The sequence below is a fragment of the Trachurus trachurus genome (genome assembly GCF_905171665.1).
Source record: "Trachurus trachurus genome assembly, chromosome: 24".
NCBI classification, from domain to species: Eukaryota; Metazoa; Chordata; class Actinopteri; order Carangiformes; family Carangidae; genus Trachurus; species Trachurus trachurus.
The window spans coordinates 9,326,124-9,343,414 of record NC_139910.1 but is presented as its reverse complement, the minus strand read 5'-3'; the positions used below and the strand labels follow the sequence as shown (position 1 = coordinate 9,343,414).

Below are 17,291 nucleotides of genomic sequence, written 5' to 3'. Positions count from 1 at the left end.
GTTTTCCTTTTAATTTGTCGCCCGCCCGTATATAATGATAATCAGGTACTATTTAATCTGTTTAATCATCACATTTCTAAACTAAACTATGTCCTAAATCATCCCACGCCACCACACACAGCCCCTCAGTCACAAGATCACTGCCAATGCCAAGCTTTTCCAAATCAATAATGGAAACCCATTTTTTAAGGAGTGACACGCATGCTTATGATATATTGATCGCTTATGAGATGATTAATATCGTAGCTGGTTTAACTAATTCCAGCACTGATGAAATAATAGCAAGTGGCCTAAGTCATTAGATGACAAGACAAAGACGGATGCTTCAAAAGAGCAGCACACGACACCTTAAAATGATCGACTTATTGATCTGATTATATAATGCTCTGAAATTAAATCGGCCTTTATTACATGAAGCCAATAACATGGTGTCTCAGTGTAGAGCTAGGAGGCAAAATCATGACAGGACACCAACATGGTGGTGTCTAGTGTTGGGATGACACAGCAGCTGAGTTAAAAGTTTCTCAGTATATACTGTATATATGTAGTAGTAGTTGTAGGCAAGATCTTATTGATCATTGTCGTATATATAAGTCATATTACAGATGCACAACAATTTGTGGCACATTTTAGCTTCATGAAAACAAATGCAGCTCCTGTAATACGGATATTTCATTTGAGCACATTGCGATTTTTATTATATTTCAAGTAACTGTGCAGAGAAATAAAATCATGAGAAGTCTGTAAAAATGTAATTTAGGCAGCAGATCTAAAAAAAAAAAAAAAAAAAGAATGTTTTTTAATAATATGGTAATAAAAAAAATCCTCTCAGGTACAACTGATCTCAACTCTGACTCTTTTCTTCTTCAGTCGTTTTGGATTTGGCTGTTTAATACGAATATTCAACCATTTATCCCTCATTTGCTGTAAATTCCCACCTGTCAATCAACTGAGGGGTCTCCACTTGTGGATTCAGATTTGTGTGTGTGTGTGTGTGTGTGTGTGTGTGTGTGTGTGTGTGTGTGTGTGTGTGTGTGTGTGTGTGTGTGTGTGTGTGTGTGTGTGTGTGTGTGTGTGTGTCTGTGTTTACCTGTTTCAAGTCCAGTGTGATAGTCACATAGTGGTACCCCATCCCATTCTTGATGGAGGGACTTTGCCACCAACGGTTGGTCCCATCTATGGCATATTCTATGGGATGACGCTCTGTGCACACACACACACACACATAGACAAACAGAGGAAAAAGGAAAAGAGAAAGAGAGTGGAAGAGAAACTCAGTTATGTCACTCTATTCAGATTTTAAATATCTGAAAATCATTTCAGTCTTTCACTCCAGCATTTGTCTAACAGGAAAATGTTCGGCTGCACCCTTTTTCAGAAATTCTCGTATTTTTTTCCATTCAAGGCCAGATATCAAAAGCACATTTTTCTAACTTGTAAAAGAAAGAATAATACATTTCTTTTTCATTTCATTTGGTTTCATTCACATCAGGATGAAAAAAAATGTCACCCTATTTGCAGAATAAACTCCTGGGAGCTGTAACGACTGAACACGGCAGCTTTTAATGGAACAGGCGGATAAAACACATTATTACTTTATTAAATGGCAAAAGGTCACGATGCAGAGCTTTTATGCATGCCATGTGTGCCGGATTGATCGAGTGTTTACGTGTGTGAGATTATTTTTTAAGGGAAGATGTGATGCTACAGCTTGACTGGGAGCTGTCAATCACCAGGCTACTTATGTATGACATTTCTGTTAAAAACGGTGGCAACTATCACAGAGGGACGAGGAAGCTACGGATGTGCTTTAAATTCCTTTTCCTCCTTTCTCTTTCGAGTTTCTGAAAAATGGAAATTTGTGACGACCTGTCATCAAATGCCAATTTTCTTCCCCTCCATTACACGTTACTTTACATCGTCGGTAAAAGCAGAAGATTATAAAGATTTTGACCTTGAAAACAGTTAGCCTGACTTAACAACGAAGCAATTACGGTAAGTGTTAACCATCAATGGATAAACACCAGTTTCATTTTGAGGTTTACTGCCAGTCTGTCACATGAGCAGTAGCCTGGCTATCCATGACAAAACTATATTTCTATGCGCCAGGTAAGAAGAAAACATATGTATTCATAATGGGAGCATGACTCTGTAATCTGATGGTTTTTGAGACTTCAAGGCAGAAAAAAAAACAGTTTTACGTCACGTTTTTTAATGCACCTGCCTGTCAACCTCATGGTGACTCATCCCAAACAACAGAGCCAGGTCGACTTGTTTCCACCTGCATGTTTATTGAGAACAAAGCTGCACCATCTTCTGTCTCTGAATTTTAAATGAACGATCAGATATAAAAATGTTTTAGATTTTCTCTTCTAACTCTAAGCAAGAAAGAAAATGAGCATATTTCCTTTTAGTTATATAGCTTGTCTCTTAAAATAATCTAAGTATAACCAAAGATACAATATCTGTTCATCCTTCTTTCCTTTCCTTCTCTCCTCACTCTACTTCCTCATCTCCCTTTCTTCATCCCATTTGACAAACTGAGTCACTAACCGGCCTGTTGATGACTGACTCAGAGGTTCGTTGACTGACTAATCACTGGTGAGTTAGTTAATGACTGACCGCTTCACTAACTGACTGATCGGTCACATGACCGACTGAACAGTTAACTGAGTCATTGACTAAATAGCCGAGTGTCTAGTTGGCTGCTTGAATTATGATCGCGGGCTAATTTTCCACTGTCACCCTGTCATGTCGCGATTGATTCGTCAGTTCATTCGGTAATTATCACTTCAGACAAAATGATTGGTTAACATCTGGCTAATCGGGCTTTAATTAACTAATCCAGCGTGATTAATTACGGTAATCATCCAGCCTATAAGTCTTGTGTGTGTGTGTGTGTGTGTGTATGTGTGGATGGATGTGCATGAATCTTTCTTACCAAACGGTTTTGTGCTCTTGTGGTTGCAGATGCGACACTGAGGGTTTCGAACAGGCTGCCCCGGTACATGTTCCACCAGCTTACAAAACATCTCTGGACCCATCGAACCACATGTAGCGTTGGCTGATATGTCTGCCATGGAGGCCAGGTTCAACACAGCCGGAAACAGTCCTGGGAAGAAGAAAAAACACACACAAGGATGTATTAGTACGGATATCTGCCAGATATGAAAATGCAGCAGCAGATTCTCTCTCTTTGGAGTAAACAAAAAGATAACTAAAAGGTCTGACACTTTGGAAAGAAAAACACTTGTTTATGCTCAACATACACAGATGAAGTTGATGCATCCTCTTATTTGACAGTAAACAAAGATCTTTCCAAAAGATGTCAGACTACTCTAATGAATCCATGAAATATCACAAAGATGTCCAAAAAAAAACATGAATACACAGAGAAACTGCATCAAGTTCAGCTTAATTATGTATTCAGATAATCGCTAATCACAGTTTCAAGTGTGTTCACAGCTCTTTAAATGAGGTCAGGCTGGTTTCCCTTCATCAAAGCAATAATAAAAAAAAAGTATTAAATTGCCAAAAATGCTACAGAGGGGGGTTATTAGGAACATCCAGCACATTCTGCTCTCATACAGGTTTTGTGTATCAAATCATTAAAATGATGTCAGTCCCCATGCAGCCTTGTTCCAACTAAGCCAGCGAACGCTTGTGCCTCTGTTGTACTGAGGTTGTGAGTAATTAGCCTGGAACATGAGGGGGAGGGCAGGTGTTTTCTACCATCCAAGTTCGCTAATCTCGGTGTATTTTTGGTTTAGTCTAATGCAGTTAACATCATCTACCCCCGAACAAGACACCGAGAGCCATGTTTTCCCTTTATCGTCAGATAAAAGCGAGAACACACAGTGAAACACATTTTTTTTGGCCAGCTTTCAACAGTGTAGACTTTGGGGCGATGTAAAGCTACTATATCAAAGGACTGTTCATTTACATTATGTGGTGCAAGCAAATTTTTTTTCTTTCTCCCCATTTCCCGTTCATGGATATTTTTCACTGCTAGAGACATTACGGAGAACAGAATTTTTTTTTTGTTTTCCAGGATATTGTGGGAGGCCATATTATGAGAAGCCGTAAATACAACACACACGCGAATCCAGTTTCCTCCTTTGTGCGACCCTTAAGGGCGGACTTCTTGAAATGTCCATGAGAAGAGGAATTATATTCAACTCTTATGACCACAACTAAGGAGGAGGAGGAGGAGGAGTGTACTTCAGCCACAGTTGAGATCACAAAGGTAGTAAAAAGGTTGAACCTCTTCCCATCCAGAGAAAACAATACATGCTCTGTACTGTAGCTTTTTCTTGACACAGAAAAAAATGGCTGAACTTGCTGTAAAGGTCACGGCTAATGACTACGTGTTCATTTAATCAAATCTCAAAACAAAATTGTACAATTACAGAGAAGAAAAGCCTGTAAATCGTCATCAAGAGTAAAGGAAAATCATCTAGACATATAGATAATGTTGTCATGGGTGGTATTGCTCCTATAAAAACACTCCAGTATGCGCACATGCTATAAAACAGCCAGCGAACCAAGTAGCCTGTGTTATACCCAGCGAGGATATAAAGGGAATTTAACCTCCTCTGGGGTTAGAGAGCTCAAAACAAACTGATCTTTATTTATATCTAAATTTCATCACACCACAAATGCACCATGAGAATTTCGCACAATATTGTTCTTTAATTCAGCTTGTAGCCGTAATTCATCTGCGCCGTTCCCATAGGAAAAGCGCATTAGTCTTAAAGGGAATGACAAGCATGTAGAAGTTTAAGCACTCCAGTACTGCTCAACATACACATGGTTCACATTTCCTGTCTGGGAAATACACACATATACACACACAAACAGACGCACACACGCAGACGTATAAAAAGCGTGAATGTGCTGTGTTACGTCAGATATCTCAGTTCTGGTTTAAGCCGGGTCAACATAGTAAAACATGAGCACTAACATAATGTAAACACAGATGCATTTACATTAACAGTAACTGTACACAAGGGAAGAAGGAGAGAAACACTTGTTGACAGAAAGTGTGGACCGTCTGAGTCTCTCCGTGTGTGTCTTTGCGTGTGTGTCTTCTTTGCCTGTGTGTGTGTGTGTGTTCAGATGAGCCCAGCTGTTTGGCCAGATGTCACCACTGATGAACTGTGAAGAACATCTGAGACACCCAAAGTCTCTCTCAGAAACATGTGTACACATTCTCACACACATACTCATAGTACATTGTATACACACTAAGTCACACACACACACACACACACACACACACACACACTTTCCCCTCCAAAATCAGAGTCGATAACGTGAGAATATGAACCACTGAGGAAGCACAGATTTATTTTAACGCAGACGATTTGTAACAGAAAACATCGACTCCCTAATGAGTTTCCATTGTGCAATTACGCAAATTGCGGATTCAATACTTTAACATTATTGCATCCATTACCATTAACAGTGAAGCTTGTATTTATTTAAAGCATCCGATTCTGCGGCTCTGTGCAGCTTTCAGCCCATTTTAGCTCGTTATTTTGTTGTTGTGACTCATACACCATTTTTTTTTTTTTTTTTACATTTAAGAAGAGTGTGAAATCTGGGACTGTTAATTCCTGTCTGAGCAGGAAAAAGATGCAACTCTTAGAGAGAAATAACACAATATTCAACCCATACACACCACTGCCTTCACACAGCATCTTGTTGACATGATGCCAAAAACAGAAAATCCTGTAACAAGACTAGAAGTATAAAAAAATATCTTCGTCTTTAAGGCTTTAATACAACATCAAAACTGTTGCTTTGATGAACATGGTTTTCATGGTCCTTCTTCTTGTTCTTCTCCACACTGTTTGTACCTACCACCACCGCTACCACCTCCCACTTCTGCCAGGAAACCAAGCCAATATCCAGCTTATTCCTGGGTTGGTTTTGATCCACAACCTGGAAGATTCTCCAACAACACACACACACACACTCACAAATGTGTGTGGGAGACTGTGCAATCTCTAATAGTGTCATTTTACCTTGATTTGAGACAGCTAATACCTTAAGCTTCACATCGGTTCTGCATGTCTGAGTTACAGAATCACAGAAAGGGACTCTCTCGGATGGGAACTTCATTTGTTCCAAGTCCAACCAACCACACACTTTTGGTTTGATTTCCCTGGCAACAACTTTAAATCTGGCTGGTCGGGAGAGTTGGATGAAGTTTTCCTCGTCCGTTTCCTTTACAAACTCTGAGTCAGACTTCCTGGCTGCTGCTGCTGCCAGTCTTCATGTCTGATCTGCTCACATCGGGATAATCAGACTGAATCGTCATGTAATATCACTTCACTGTTCACTGTCTTTATGTTTTGTCTTTTTCTGTGTGGGTTGGGGTGGGTGGGGGGTTTAGTCACACTAACAACACAGCTTAAACAATGCAGCTTTAACAAAGACTGAAATATCTCAACTATCTCAGCTGCAAAACAGTGAGCGCTGTGCCTGAGCTCAGTGCTAATTAGCAACTAGCGGCATGCCAAAACACAAATATAACCTGGTGCACACAATACCTGCTACAGTAGCTACTCTGTCACAGTGAGACTGTTAGCATACAGACATCAGCGCTACCCCCGCTCACAGCTCTGCCTCGTCTCCGTCTCTCTCTCTCAGAGCCGGTAGCTTGGCTTTAGGGTCTTAGTTTTGTTTTGGTCTCACTATCTGAAGCATATTTGTCCAACTGACGTCATTGTACAGAAGCTGCAGCAGCAGCAGCTGTTGGGAACAGTTCACATTGGTCATGCCACTTAATGACAGGATGGTTTAGGGGTTGTTATTGCTGCAAGATGACGTCCTGGGTGCCTCGCAGCAGGAAGGGTCTGGGTTTGATCCCCCTCTGCATGGAGTTAGCATGTTCTCCCTGTGCCTCTGTGGGATCTCTCAGTGTCTTTCAGCTTCCTCCCAGGATGTTTGTCTCTATACGACGGCCCCTGTGATGGATTGGCTCCAGTCCCCCCCAGTATAAGCAGGAAAGCCAATGAATGGATGAGTGGACTTACAACAACGTGAACCTGTATCAGTCAAATCCACTGGTGTCGCCATTTTTAAGGAGATGTCCCCCCCATATCCCTAAAAATAAAAAAACACCGGCAAAGCTCTGATTGGGTTGGATGTCCCTGCAACCAGCTGTTAATGAAAACAGTGCCAGACCTATTTAAATCACTGAAAAGAAAAAAAGAAAATGGTGATAAAAATCTGGGCTCAGTGCATCAAACAGCTCTAACTAGGTGGTACACAGAGTAAGTGTTACACTTGGAACAAATAAAAGCTGCCAAGTGATGATGTCAATCACATTTTCACACTTCAGCAGGACACAGAGAGAGACAGACAGAGAAGAGAAGGGATTTGGACACCGTTTAAATCCTGCTATCACAAAATAATACAGACAACGACTGAGATCATTTCAGCTGCAATTTCTTTTCAGATTTTCACGGGTCCGTCATGTATCTGTTTGCTGTCATAGCAACTTGCGCTAAAGATCAAAAATGATATGTTGGCAGGATCTGATCATGTGTCAGACTCTGGACTTGGGCACCGATAACATATTTGTCTCTTTCGTCTTTAATGTTGAACAATAAAGCAGAGAAATGGAGAGGACGAGCTAAAGACAGGGTTCAGATTTCAGATCCGCTGAATGACAAGGACACAATGGCTGTCTGCCTACAGCGCTGGGGGTGCTACACACACACACACACACACACACACACACACACACACACACACACTTACCCAGGTTGATCATCTTCCATTCCTTTCTCTCTGCTCTGATAACCATGGAAACCTGTCTATCAGGATGTCTTCCTGTCTGTCTGTCTGTCTGTCGGCCTCTCTATCCCTGGTCTACGCTCTGTTAACCAGATGTCTCCGAGGATTTACTGTAATACAAGGTGCTAAATTATAATGCTGTCAATGCATAAGTACCCTTCATGGAAACTGGGCAATGTCACTGCCAAAGGAGCCAGTTCAACTTCCTGATTACAAGACAATATCCCAACTTCATCTAGGCTACATGAAATAGAAACAGTTTTGTTTTTTTTAGCGTAAGCTAAGCTCTATATGTGTATTTATTATAATTTATAAGCATCACGTCAACCAGATGGACATTGTCAACTTTGACCTTGTCATGAAGTTCACTGACTTGGCCGCTCCACCCTGGAGTCATATCTTCATCAGTACATGGACTTCGCTCAGTTGCCACCTGTTATTAAATGACCCAAAAGTCAAACTGAAGTAGTCACATGATTAAAAAAAAACAACCTAAATCATCTCTTTGCCATCTGCTTAAGTGAGATGTGGCTGAAAGCTCAAATAGTTATTTATTCACTGGTGAGAGCAAACTCTTATAAATCTTGTTTTCTCCCCTCAATCCCTGTCTCTGGAGAGTCTCATAAACTGTGTGACACTTTGTCGAGCTGTTAAGACTGTAAAGGTTGGATTTTGATTTTGAATATTGAGTTACATAAATAAAATGAAAAAAACTTCACTTCACCTATAAATCTCCCAATCATTGTGTGTTCATGTCAAATCAGGCGTCCGTTCACAAATGTCTTACAAAAATACATATGTATTAAAGGTTGAAAGTTGGATTATCTGCAAGTGCATCTCAGTAAAGTAGAATATCATGTAAAAGTTCATTTATTCCTTTTAATTGTAATGATTATGGCTGATGAAACCCTAAAATTCAGTATCTCAAAAAATCTGAATATAGTGAAAAAGTTCATGATTGTAACCTAATGGTGTCACACTTTACTCAGCTAATTAACTCAAAACACCTGCAAAGGTTTCCTCGGCCTCAATGATCTCTCGTCTGGTTCAGTAGCTACACTGTCGACCTCCATGATATTCTCACTAATTGAGATGCACCTGTAAATTATCCACTATTGGCAAATTGCTGTGCAGCCAGCAGTAGCCATAGAAACCACAAGCAGTATTAACTTTAGACTGAAACGAGGGAAAGAATTAAACAATTATGTTTTGACTGTGAAATTCTTAGATCCTGCTTTTGATGTATACTGCTGGTACAGTATCACATGCACCGGCACATGGCTAGTGTTTACAGAATACAGATAGTCTTTATTGAATCAAGTGACTCATCAGTGTTATAATAAGGGCAATAAGACTTTGTTTGGGGAGTTTAAAAATCTACTTTTAAGGGGAAAACGTCCACACTGACTGAATTTCCACAAGCTCTGGATGACAGCAGATTTGTTTCATTGTGTAAAAAGTTTCTTATTATATTATAAATAAAACTTTTATTTGCTTTTTATGTCATAGTAGAGGATGACTCTGCTCTGTACTGCTTGCCCTGCTGTGTGTGTGTGTGTGTGTGTGTGTGTGTGTGTGTGTGTGTGTGTGTGTGTGTGTGTGTGTGTGTGTGTGTGTGTGTGTGTGTGTGTGTGTGTGTGTGTGTGTGTGTGTGTGTGTGTGTGTGTGTGTGTGTGTGTGTGTGTGTGTGTGTGTGTGTGATGGATGTGTTATTGTTGAGTTTTGAGGCTAGATGTGTGCTTGATGGAATAAGAAGAAGGTTGAAAACGACAGCATCATCTCTCTCTGTATCTCTCTCTATCTCTCCCTCCATCCCCAAATAGTTGAGGCGAGGGGGGGGGGGGGGGGGGGGGGGGGGTGAGAGGGAGATATGGATGGAGAGAAAGATGGAAAGATTGATGGAGAGTGAGAGATGGATGGAGGGATTCCCAGAGAAAGATAGAGTGTTGTTTAAAAGGGTCAGGGCCAGGAGAGGAATGAGGGATGAGACGGCGATAATCCTGTATACTCACACCCAACACACACACACACACACAAAACAAGGAACCCATAGAGATCTATAGTGCATACAGAAGTCTGTGTGTGCGTGTGCATAAAACAGAGATCCAACTAAATGAAACACACACACAGCACAACATATACATATATTCACAAATGTGTTATGGACAATTAAAACATATGCATCCTTTAGCCAAATGTATTTCCAGCCTGTTACATCACATCTGTCAGAGCTTTACTCCAACAAAGAAACAAATGGACACACACACATACAAAGACATCTGTCCTGGACAACGAGGACGGACGTCGCCTGGAAACCTAATCTACTTTGTTCGCTCCGATTGTGCTCCACACACCTGAAATGTCATTTCTCCTCTAGTTTCACAGGCAAATCAATCCAGGAAATGTGATTTTCAACCGTTTTACAAAGGGCGGAGATGAAGAATTTCACTCGGGTCCAGAGTTGTCGACAAATAATTCTGAAAAAAACGTCCTCATGTAGTTTAAACCTATCATGGGTATATCAACTCCCACACTCTGCAGATCATGGCTGAATTATCTTGTTACGTGGATACGGAAAAACTTGTTACGACAATAAGAAAGAAGCCGAAATTGTTCAGAGAGAGCTGTGAGGTTATGATGTGTGTGAGTCTGATCATGACCACAGTGAAATATCACCAATCATTCAATGCGTAGTAGTTTCTCCCTCAGATACAACAATGCTTAGTGTCCGCTTCAGCTGCTTTATACACAGTTACCGATAAAGTTTTTACCTCTTTTCATGAAATGATTGTGACATTGTGCTTTATTCCTGATAGATAAAGTGTTGTATATCTTCTCAAAACTGTATCTTCCAAACATATCATTGTGAAAATGCAATGCACAATTAACCTTTGCAAACTGTGTATTCAGGCTTAAACTAAATTGAGCTGTATTGAACAATAAGATTGAGGGTTTTGTTTCACTTTTTCAACCTTGGTCAGTTTAACAGAAACACATATTTGAGGGGATTTCATGCATAAAAACATCCAATATTACTCTGTCACTAATATTGAGTATAGCCACCCCCAACATGGATCGATGCATTAAGATGTCATGGTGGCATACTGTCCACAGACATGAATACTGTAGGTTTCACCTGGGTAACTGGGACTCAGTATGTGACCATTGCACCTGGTCAACTGTGATTATAGGAATAAGGGAAGAATGTGTCTGAAAACAAAATCATTCCAACTTTATGGGCAACGGTGTATAGTATATCAAGCTCCCAGCGCCTGTTTCTCATCAAGGCATCGGTGATGGGGGAGAAAAGTAGGAATAACACACACAGGAGGTTTCCATTATAGAGAAATGAAGCTTTTATGTAGGGGGATAATAAAACACCTTCACCTACCGAGCCTACTGTTTACACAGAAGCTGATACATTAGATGCTGCAATTTTTTTAATTTTTCTTCTGTTTATTTTTATCCTCGGTACCTGAAATCAGAGCGTAATTACCTTGTTATCTTGATATATATGTGTTTTCTTAGCAATCACAGTAGATAACCAGGATTTTTTTTCTGAAGACCATATGGTAACTGACTGTGGTCGCCTAAAATAACTAAAAAATAAGTCAATAATAATTTGCTGGCTTGAGATAACAAGACAATTATCGGAAGGTTCGGAAAACAAAGATAAGTGAAGTAGCGCAAACCAGCTTTAATAATAATAATAATAATAAAGAGCTTGATCACTAAGTGTGACAGGTCAAGATGTCACTGATAATTTACCTGGTTAATTAATTAAATCACAAAATGAAATCTGTTATGCTAATTAAATCCTAAATTAAATTAAATCATGATTGTAAGGTTCAAAAAGTTTGTTGCATCGAGACAGTGAAGTTTAAACATTTTAGAGTAAAATAAATCAAAATGTGGTTATTTTCGGGTTTTAACATTCATCACTTAATTGTCATTAAAGTCATACTGTATTTGGATCACTATAGGAACCGGGAACAACATGTGTCAGCTCTTTGATAATTGATAATACATGCAACTTTGATATAATTAGCTAAAAATAACAGCAATTCTTTCAGTACTATAAGTGATGCTACACACAACAAGTCTCATGACAGAGGTGAGTCAAGTTTGAAAAAGCATCATTTCTGAGTGAAATGAGTGGGAAATGAACCGAGGCACGACCGGCATCACTTTGTAAACATCACAAGAGAAGGTTTAAATAAAGCATGTGATCAGTCTTCATCTTAATCACAGCACACACACACACACACTTGGCTTTCAACCTGGCCTGGCTGCAGAAGAGGTGTGTAATATTGGCACACACACACACACACACACACACACACCTCAGCTGTCAATGTTCCTTGGTTTCTGTGTGTTGTTTCCATGGCAACGTAGTTTGTACTGACACATTGGATAAATGAATGAGTTCTCTAATAGATGGCAAATTAAATTTTGCCCGACATAGACTGGCTCTGTGTTTCTGTCACTCTCCATTTCAGCACCGATACAAACTTTAACATCAACTCACAATATCGTCTGAGTGACACACTGGTTTACTTGTTTATACATTTTTAATGGTAAATTCAATTGAAATAGTTGTTTTTGGCAACATATAGCCAGATATAGTAGCCTACACTACTGTTAATAGTCTAAAGCCACTCTAATCCTTCATAGTTAGCTTTGAGCTAAACGTTAACATCAGCAATTGACTGATTTGATGTGATATTTTATAACACCTTGAGCCACAACTCTTGTATGAAAAGTTCTCTGTAAGAAGCATTTACTATTATTATCATTATCATAAATAGAACCACTTTTTGTCATAGAAACTGAGTTACTTTTGCAGATGATGACTTGTGAATTAAGTTGTGAAAAATACCCGTTATTTTCTTGCACATTGGGAATGTGTACAACCAGTGCATTGCCATAAAGTATAATAAAAAGCAGTCAAAAGCCTTGTTAAAGTGTCATTTCGTCCACGAGTGTCGGTGAATATACAGTATACATTTTCTGGCTAATTTGAGTTTAGCCGTAGTGAACATTTTAGATTTACGTTTACTTCCTCTGTCTTTGCCAAACTTCTTCTGTCTTTGCCATTTCCCCTCAATATCATCCCTCTACCTTTGCTTAAGATAAATACAGTATGTACTTTTAGTGTTCTTGTTTTTCCATGCCTTGTGTGATAAGAGTTAGAAAACATACACTGATCTATACTTCTGGTTTTCCCATCTGTATCTGTAGCTTTACATCTGCCAGCCTCTCTTCTCTTGACCTCCAGCGGTTTTCGAGGGAAAGTCGAAATGAATACTAAGTCAACATCCTGCTCTCACTAGGACTTCCTGCCCCAGGAGTCTGTATGTGTGTGTGTGTGTGTGTGTGTGTGTGTGTGTGTGTGTGTGTGTGTGTGTGTGTGTGTGTGTGTGTGTGTGTGTGTGTGTGTGCCTCTCATAAAACAAGAAAAAAGCCAAGTGCACAGTCACCCTGCCTTTAAAGAGAGGAGTGAAAGACTTATTATACAAAGAAAATAAAGGAAAAAAGAGGGAGATGGTGGGCAGATCAGACGGGTCAGGACATTGAACCATCGCACTTCCTTTGTCTCACTACAAATTAAATCTCATTCCTTGGACTCACAGCAGTGTGACAACTTCTTCCTTCTTATTATTGCGCCGTCCCACATATTGAATCTGCTGTTGGTAGATATGTATATTTTTAATTGCTGATATGATAATGTAAAGAAACAGAGTCTGACTGGTCATTATCATCATGTTAGTGTTGTTAATTTAGCTCCACTGTTTTTTCTTGTGACTTGATAAAAACGAATTAGTTCCATCACTGCACATGTTTCACATTATTATTGTAAATTTGAAATGACACCTTCATGCTTTTGCACATGAGTTTCTGCAGCTGCACCCAAATGTTGACCTGATCCTAATGTCCATGAACTTGTCACAGTCTGGAGGAAGAAGAGATGCTTAAGTGTGTGTGTGTGTGTGTGTGTGTGTGTGTGTGTGTGTGGGTGTGTGTGTGTGGGTGTGTGGGTGTGTTGTTGCGTCTGGTTGTCTGTCTGTGTTTGTGTTTATGTGTGTATGGCTGATCTTTGTAAATGCTGTCCTTTTCCAGACGGTCATAAACTCAGACTAAACAGGAAAACCACAAAGTTATAGACAGTTAATCCCCTACTTAGACACACACACACACACACACACACACACACACACACACACACACATACACATAATGTCAATGAACTGACCATGTGTGCACAAGGCCACGGCGACCACTGTGCTCCATCCTGGGGGTGGGGTGAGGTCTAAACCGCTCTCCCAGGAGACCCACACTGATTCTCTCTGCGCTGAAATTAATTTTGCAGACTCGGATGTAGCAGCACATTATACTGCAGGAATGTAAAGAGGTTCAGCAACAACATGGTATTATTGCCTTTACATTCTTTAGGAGAAAGTTTCATTCCCCTGGTGACTGTCAGGCTGACACCACTCATTCAGAAACTGGAGGCAGAACTGCCACTAAAATGTTTAAATTGACAAGCGAAACAAAGAATCCTCAATTTCAAAGAGAGGTGCTCAAACTCAGACAAGTCAATCAGCTTGACAACAGTTGTTACGTATTAAAACTGTGTAAATCTGTGTTTGTTAGATACTCAAACGTGAAATGATAGCGTGGCTTTGAAAAAAAGTTATTCAATTTAAATTAGGACTGAAATTGATATTGTGCTTCAACAGTGGGGGAGTTCTGGACCCCAAAAATCACATATTTTTTCACTTGACCATTTGGGATGTGCCCTTTCAAGTTACTAAAATCGATATTTTATTAACTTATACACTGATCATTTCAACTGTATTTGTAGAGATTTGATTTCTGAGGACAGTTTTAACAAAAAAAACATCCTAAGTTACTTGTGTGACTAACTTGTGGCTTCATTAATCATGTGAACATACAAAGGACACCTAACAGATAACACCACAGTCCTGTGATAAATCCTATCTTAATGAAGGTTACAGGTGCCGATTGAACTGCATGATAACTTTGGATAAGATGCTGATAATCAAGCTGATCCAGGGGCCGGTAATTCCAACCACTATCACTTGGAAAAAGCAAGTTACAAGTCCTGGATAAAGTTTATTTTTTGCAGGGTAATTCTTGCCGATGTTCAGAAGAGCTATAAGTGAAGATAAAATCAATGTCCCCAATTCTGCCACCAAAAGAAACTGCTAATCTAGCTAACCTCCATGGATATCATGTATTGAATTAAGTTACATTAGCCAAAGAAGCTTATCAACATTACACACAGATACCCCCCAAATTAATCCAGCAGGGCTTAATGGCTAAATAAAGTTCGGCTGTGTTCACACTTAATGACTTTGTCTGATGAAAACTGCTGCTTAAAATACTGAATAATAATATTCTTTTTTTTTTTTAAAACATCTAAAAGGACCAGAGCCCTGATAGCAACAAAGTCCTGCCCGGGCAAACAGTGTCATGTTACTAATGAATCTGGATATAAAAACCTAGTAAATTAAAAACAGAGTGAGTCACAAAGTGTAAAGAAAATCCTAATAATTGTATCCTCCCTAATTTCTACAAAGATTGTTGAGGATGTGAGTCGACTCTCAGCACAACAACAACAACAACAACAACAACAACCAATGATGTAGAAAATGTGAAGTTCTCCACACTGCATGAAAAACTTTTTTAAAAATTAATAAAATAACAGGGAAGAGGTTGAGACAGAGAGAATGTTTATGTGCAATAACTCCTGGATAAGTGGTTGAAGTGATTTAGCTGAGCTCAGACCAGCCGGCAGTAAATCTACCCTGCAGTGGACTCACTGCTCACACACTCTCTCTTTCTCACACACACACAAACACACACACACTCATACCTGATGAGGCAGTGATGAGGACTTTGTTAAATCATCTACAAGCACCTCAGAGACAGCATTGTGTGTATGTGTATGTGTGTGTGGTTGTGTATGATTTAAGTAAGAGGCTCATCTGCACCAGCCTTGGTTATACTGTTTACAGTCCAGGCTGCAGCCAAGGCCACAACACACACCCACATATAAACACACACACACACACACACACACACACACACACACACATATACACACACACAACTGCTGTCTGGGGGGAAATGGGGGAGATGTTGGTGTTGGTAATGAAAACATGCCAGTGAGTAGATTTACAGGAGAGAGCAGCTTGACCTCCGGCCCCACAGAGATTTATCACTGGTAGAGGATCTAATCTTCCCTTCTCATGGCTACAACAACTACATCCTTCTCAAAGCCACACAACAATATAGAATAGAATAGAATAGAATAGAATAGAATAGAATAGAATAGAATAGAATAGAATAGAATAGAATAGAATAGAATAGAATAGGATCTTGCAGACTACTCTTGCTTAGTAACGTGCTCCCAGTAGATGATATAAAGAGATCACCTGCAGCGTAAATGAGGTTGGTATGGGAATATTACTTGTGTGGTCTGGCTGCTTGGGGGGTTAACGCTTGGTTTTAGGGTTAGGGGGAGGAAGGAAAATTAGATTCCTACAGTAGGTCGGCTGGTTTGCACAGATGAAGTTGAATGTTAAGGGTGATTTGAGGAATGTACTATGTCAATGGATTGTGACCAAATGATCACATTTTGCAGCCTTTTTTCTTTCTTTCTTTCTTTTTTTTTGAGATAGTGAGAGGGGGAAGGGTCCGGGAATGATTTGTCATCTGTCATCAACGCAGGACTGAGCTGGACGCCATGCCAATTGTCGTAAAACAAGAAGAAGAGGTCATCAGTGGCTCCTATAAGGTCAACAAATGACACAAAGCTTTGACACTTCCTGTATCTCTGTGAAAACTGCAATTCTGCAAGTTGATATAACATTTTCAGTGATATGGTTAGATTGGGGGAAAATGTGAATAATCTCAGGTCATTTAAAGTGTGCATTTACATTTTCTGCTTATAAATTTCCAGTAAAAAGCACCAAACCGAGTTAGTCTGGATCCCTGCTGTGAGACTGTCTGTTTGCATGGTAGCATCAAATCTTTAGAGATGCATTGAGATCCAAATCATTCAGAGGTGACTGTGGTCCGGCCCATGAGACCAGACTTGTCATGTGATAAAGTACAGTAACAAGTGTTTGTGTGTATAATAACAGCAATGTGTCTGTGACTGCACTACAAAGTTAGAAAATCTCAGTTGTGGGAAAGTAGCAGAAATTATGTTATCAAAGCTTTTTGTTGTAAGTTTGAATTTATTTGTTTCAAGCTCCATTCATTTACTGCAGCCAACACACTTCACACATCTCAACTTTTACTTTGAATGCTGTTTCCGTCACTCGACTTCCTTTTTCAACTGTCACGATACAAGTTGGATAAAGGGATAATCGGACACTTTGGCGCGCTGAATTGCATTGCATGTCTTACGTCAATGAAAAAGGAAATACCCCTAAAAATGGGATTTTTTC

General features: G+C 39.7%; 1 protein-coding gene across 1 annotated transcript in view; it reads right to left on the bottom strand.

The window, feature by feature from the left end:
• Window positions 1-17,291, bottom strand: part of lama2 (laminin, alpha 2) — a 195,573-nt gene that overhangs the window by 155,985 nt on the left and 22,297 nt on the right. Inside the window, exons 2-3 of the mRNA XM_084000340.1 lie at window positions 2,942-3,112; window positions 1,091-1,203 (exon numbers count right to left, since the gene is read on the bottom strand). Coding sequence (XP_083856466.1) covers window positions 1,091-1,203; window positions 2,942-3,112 — 284 coding nt within the window. The remainder of the gene's footprint in view (window positions 1-1,090; window positions 1,204-2,941; window positions 3,113-17,291) is intronic.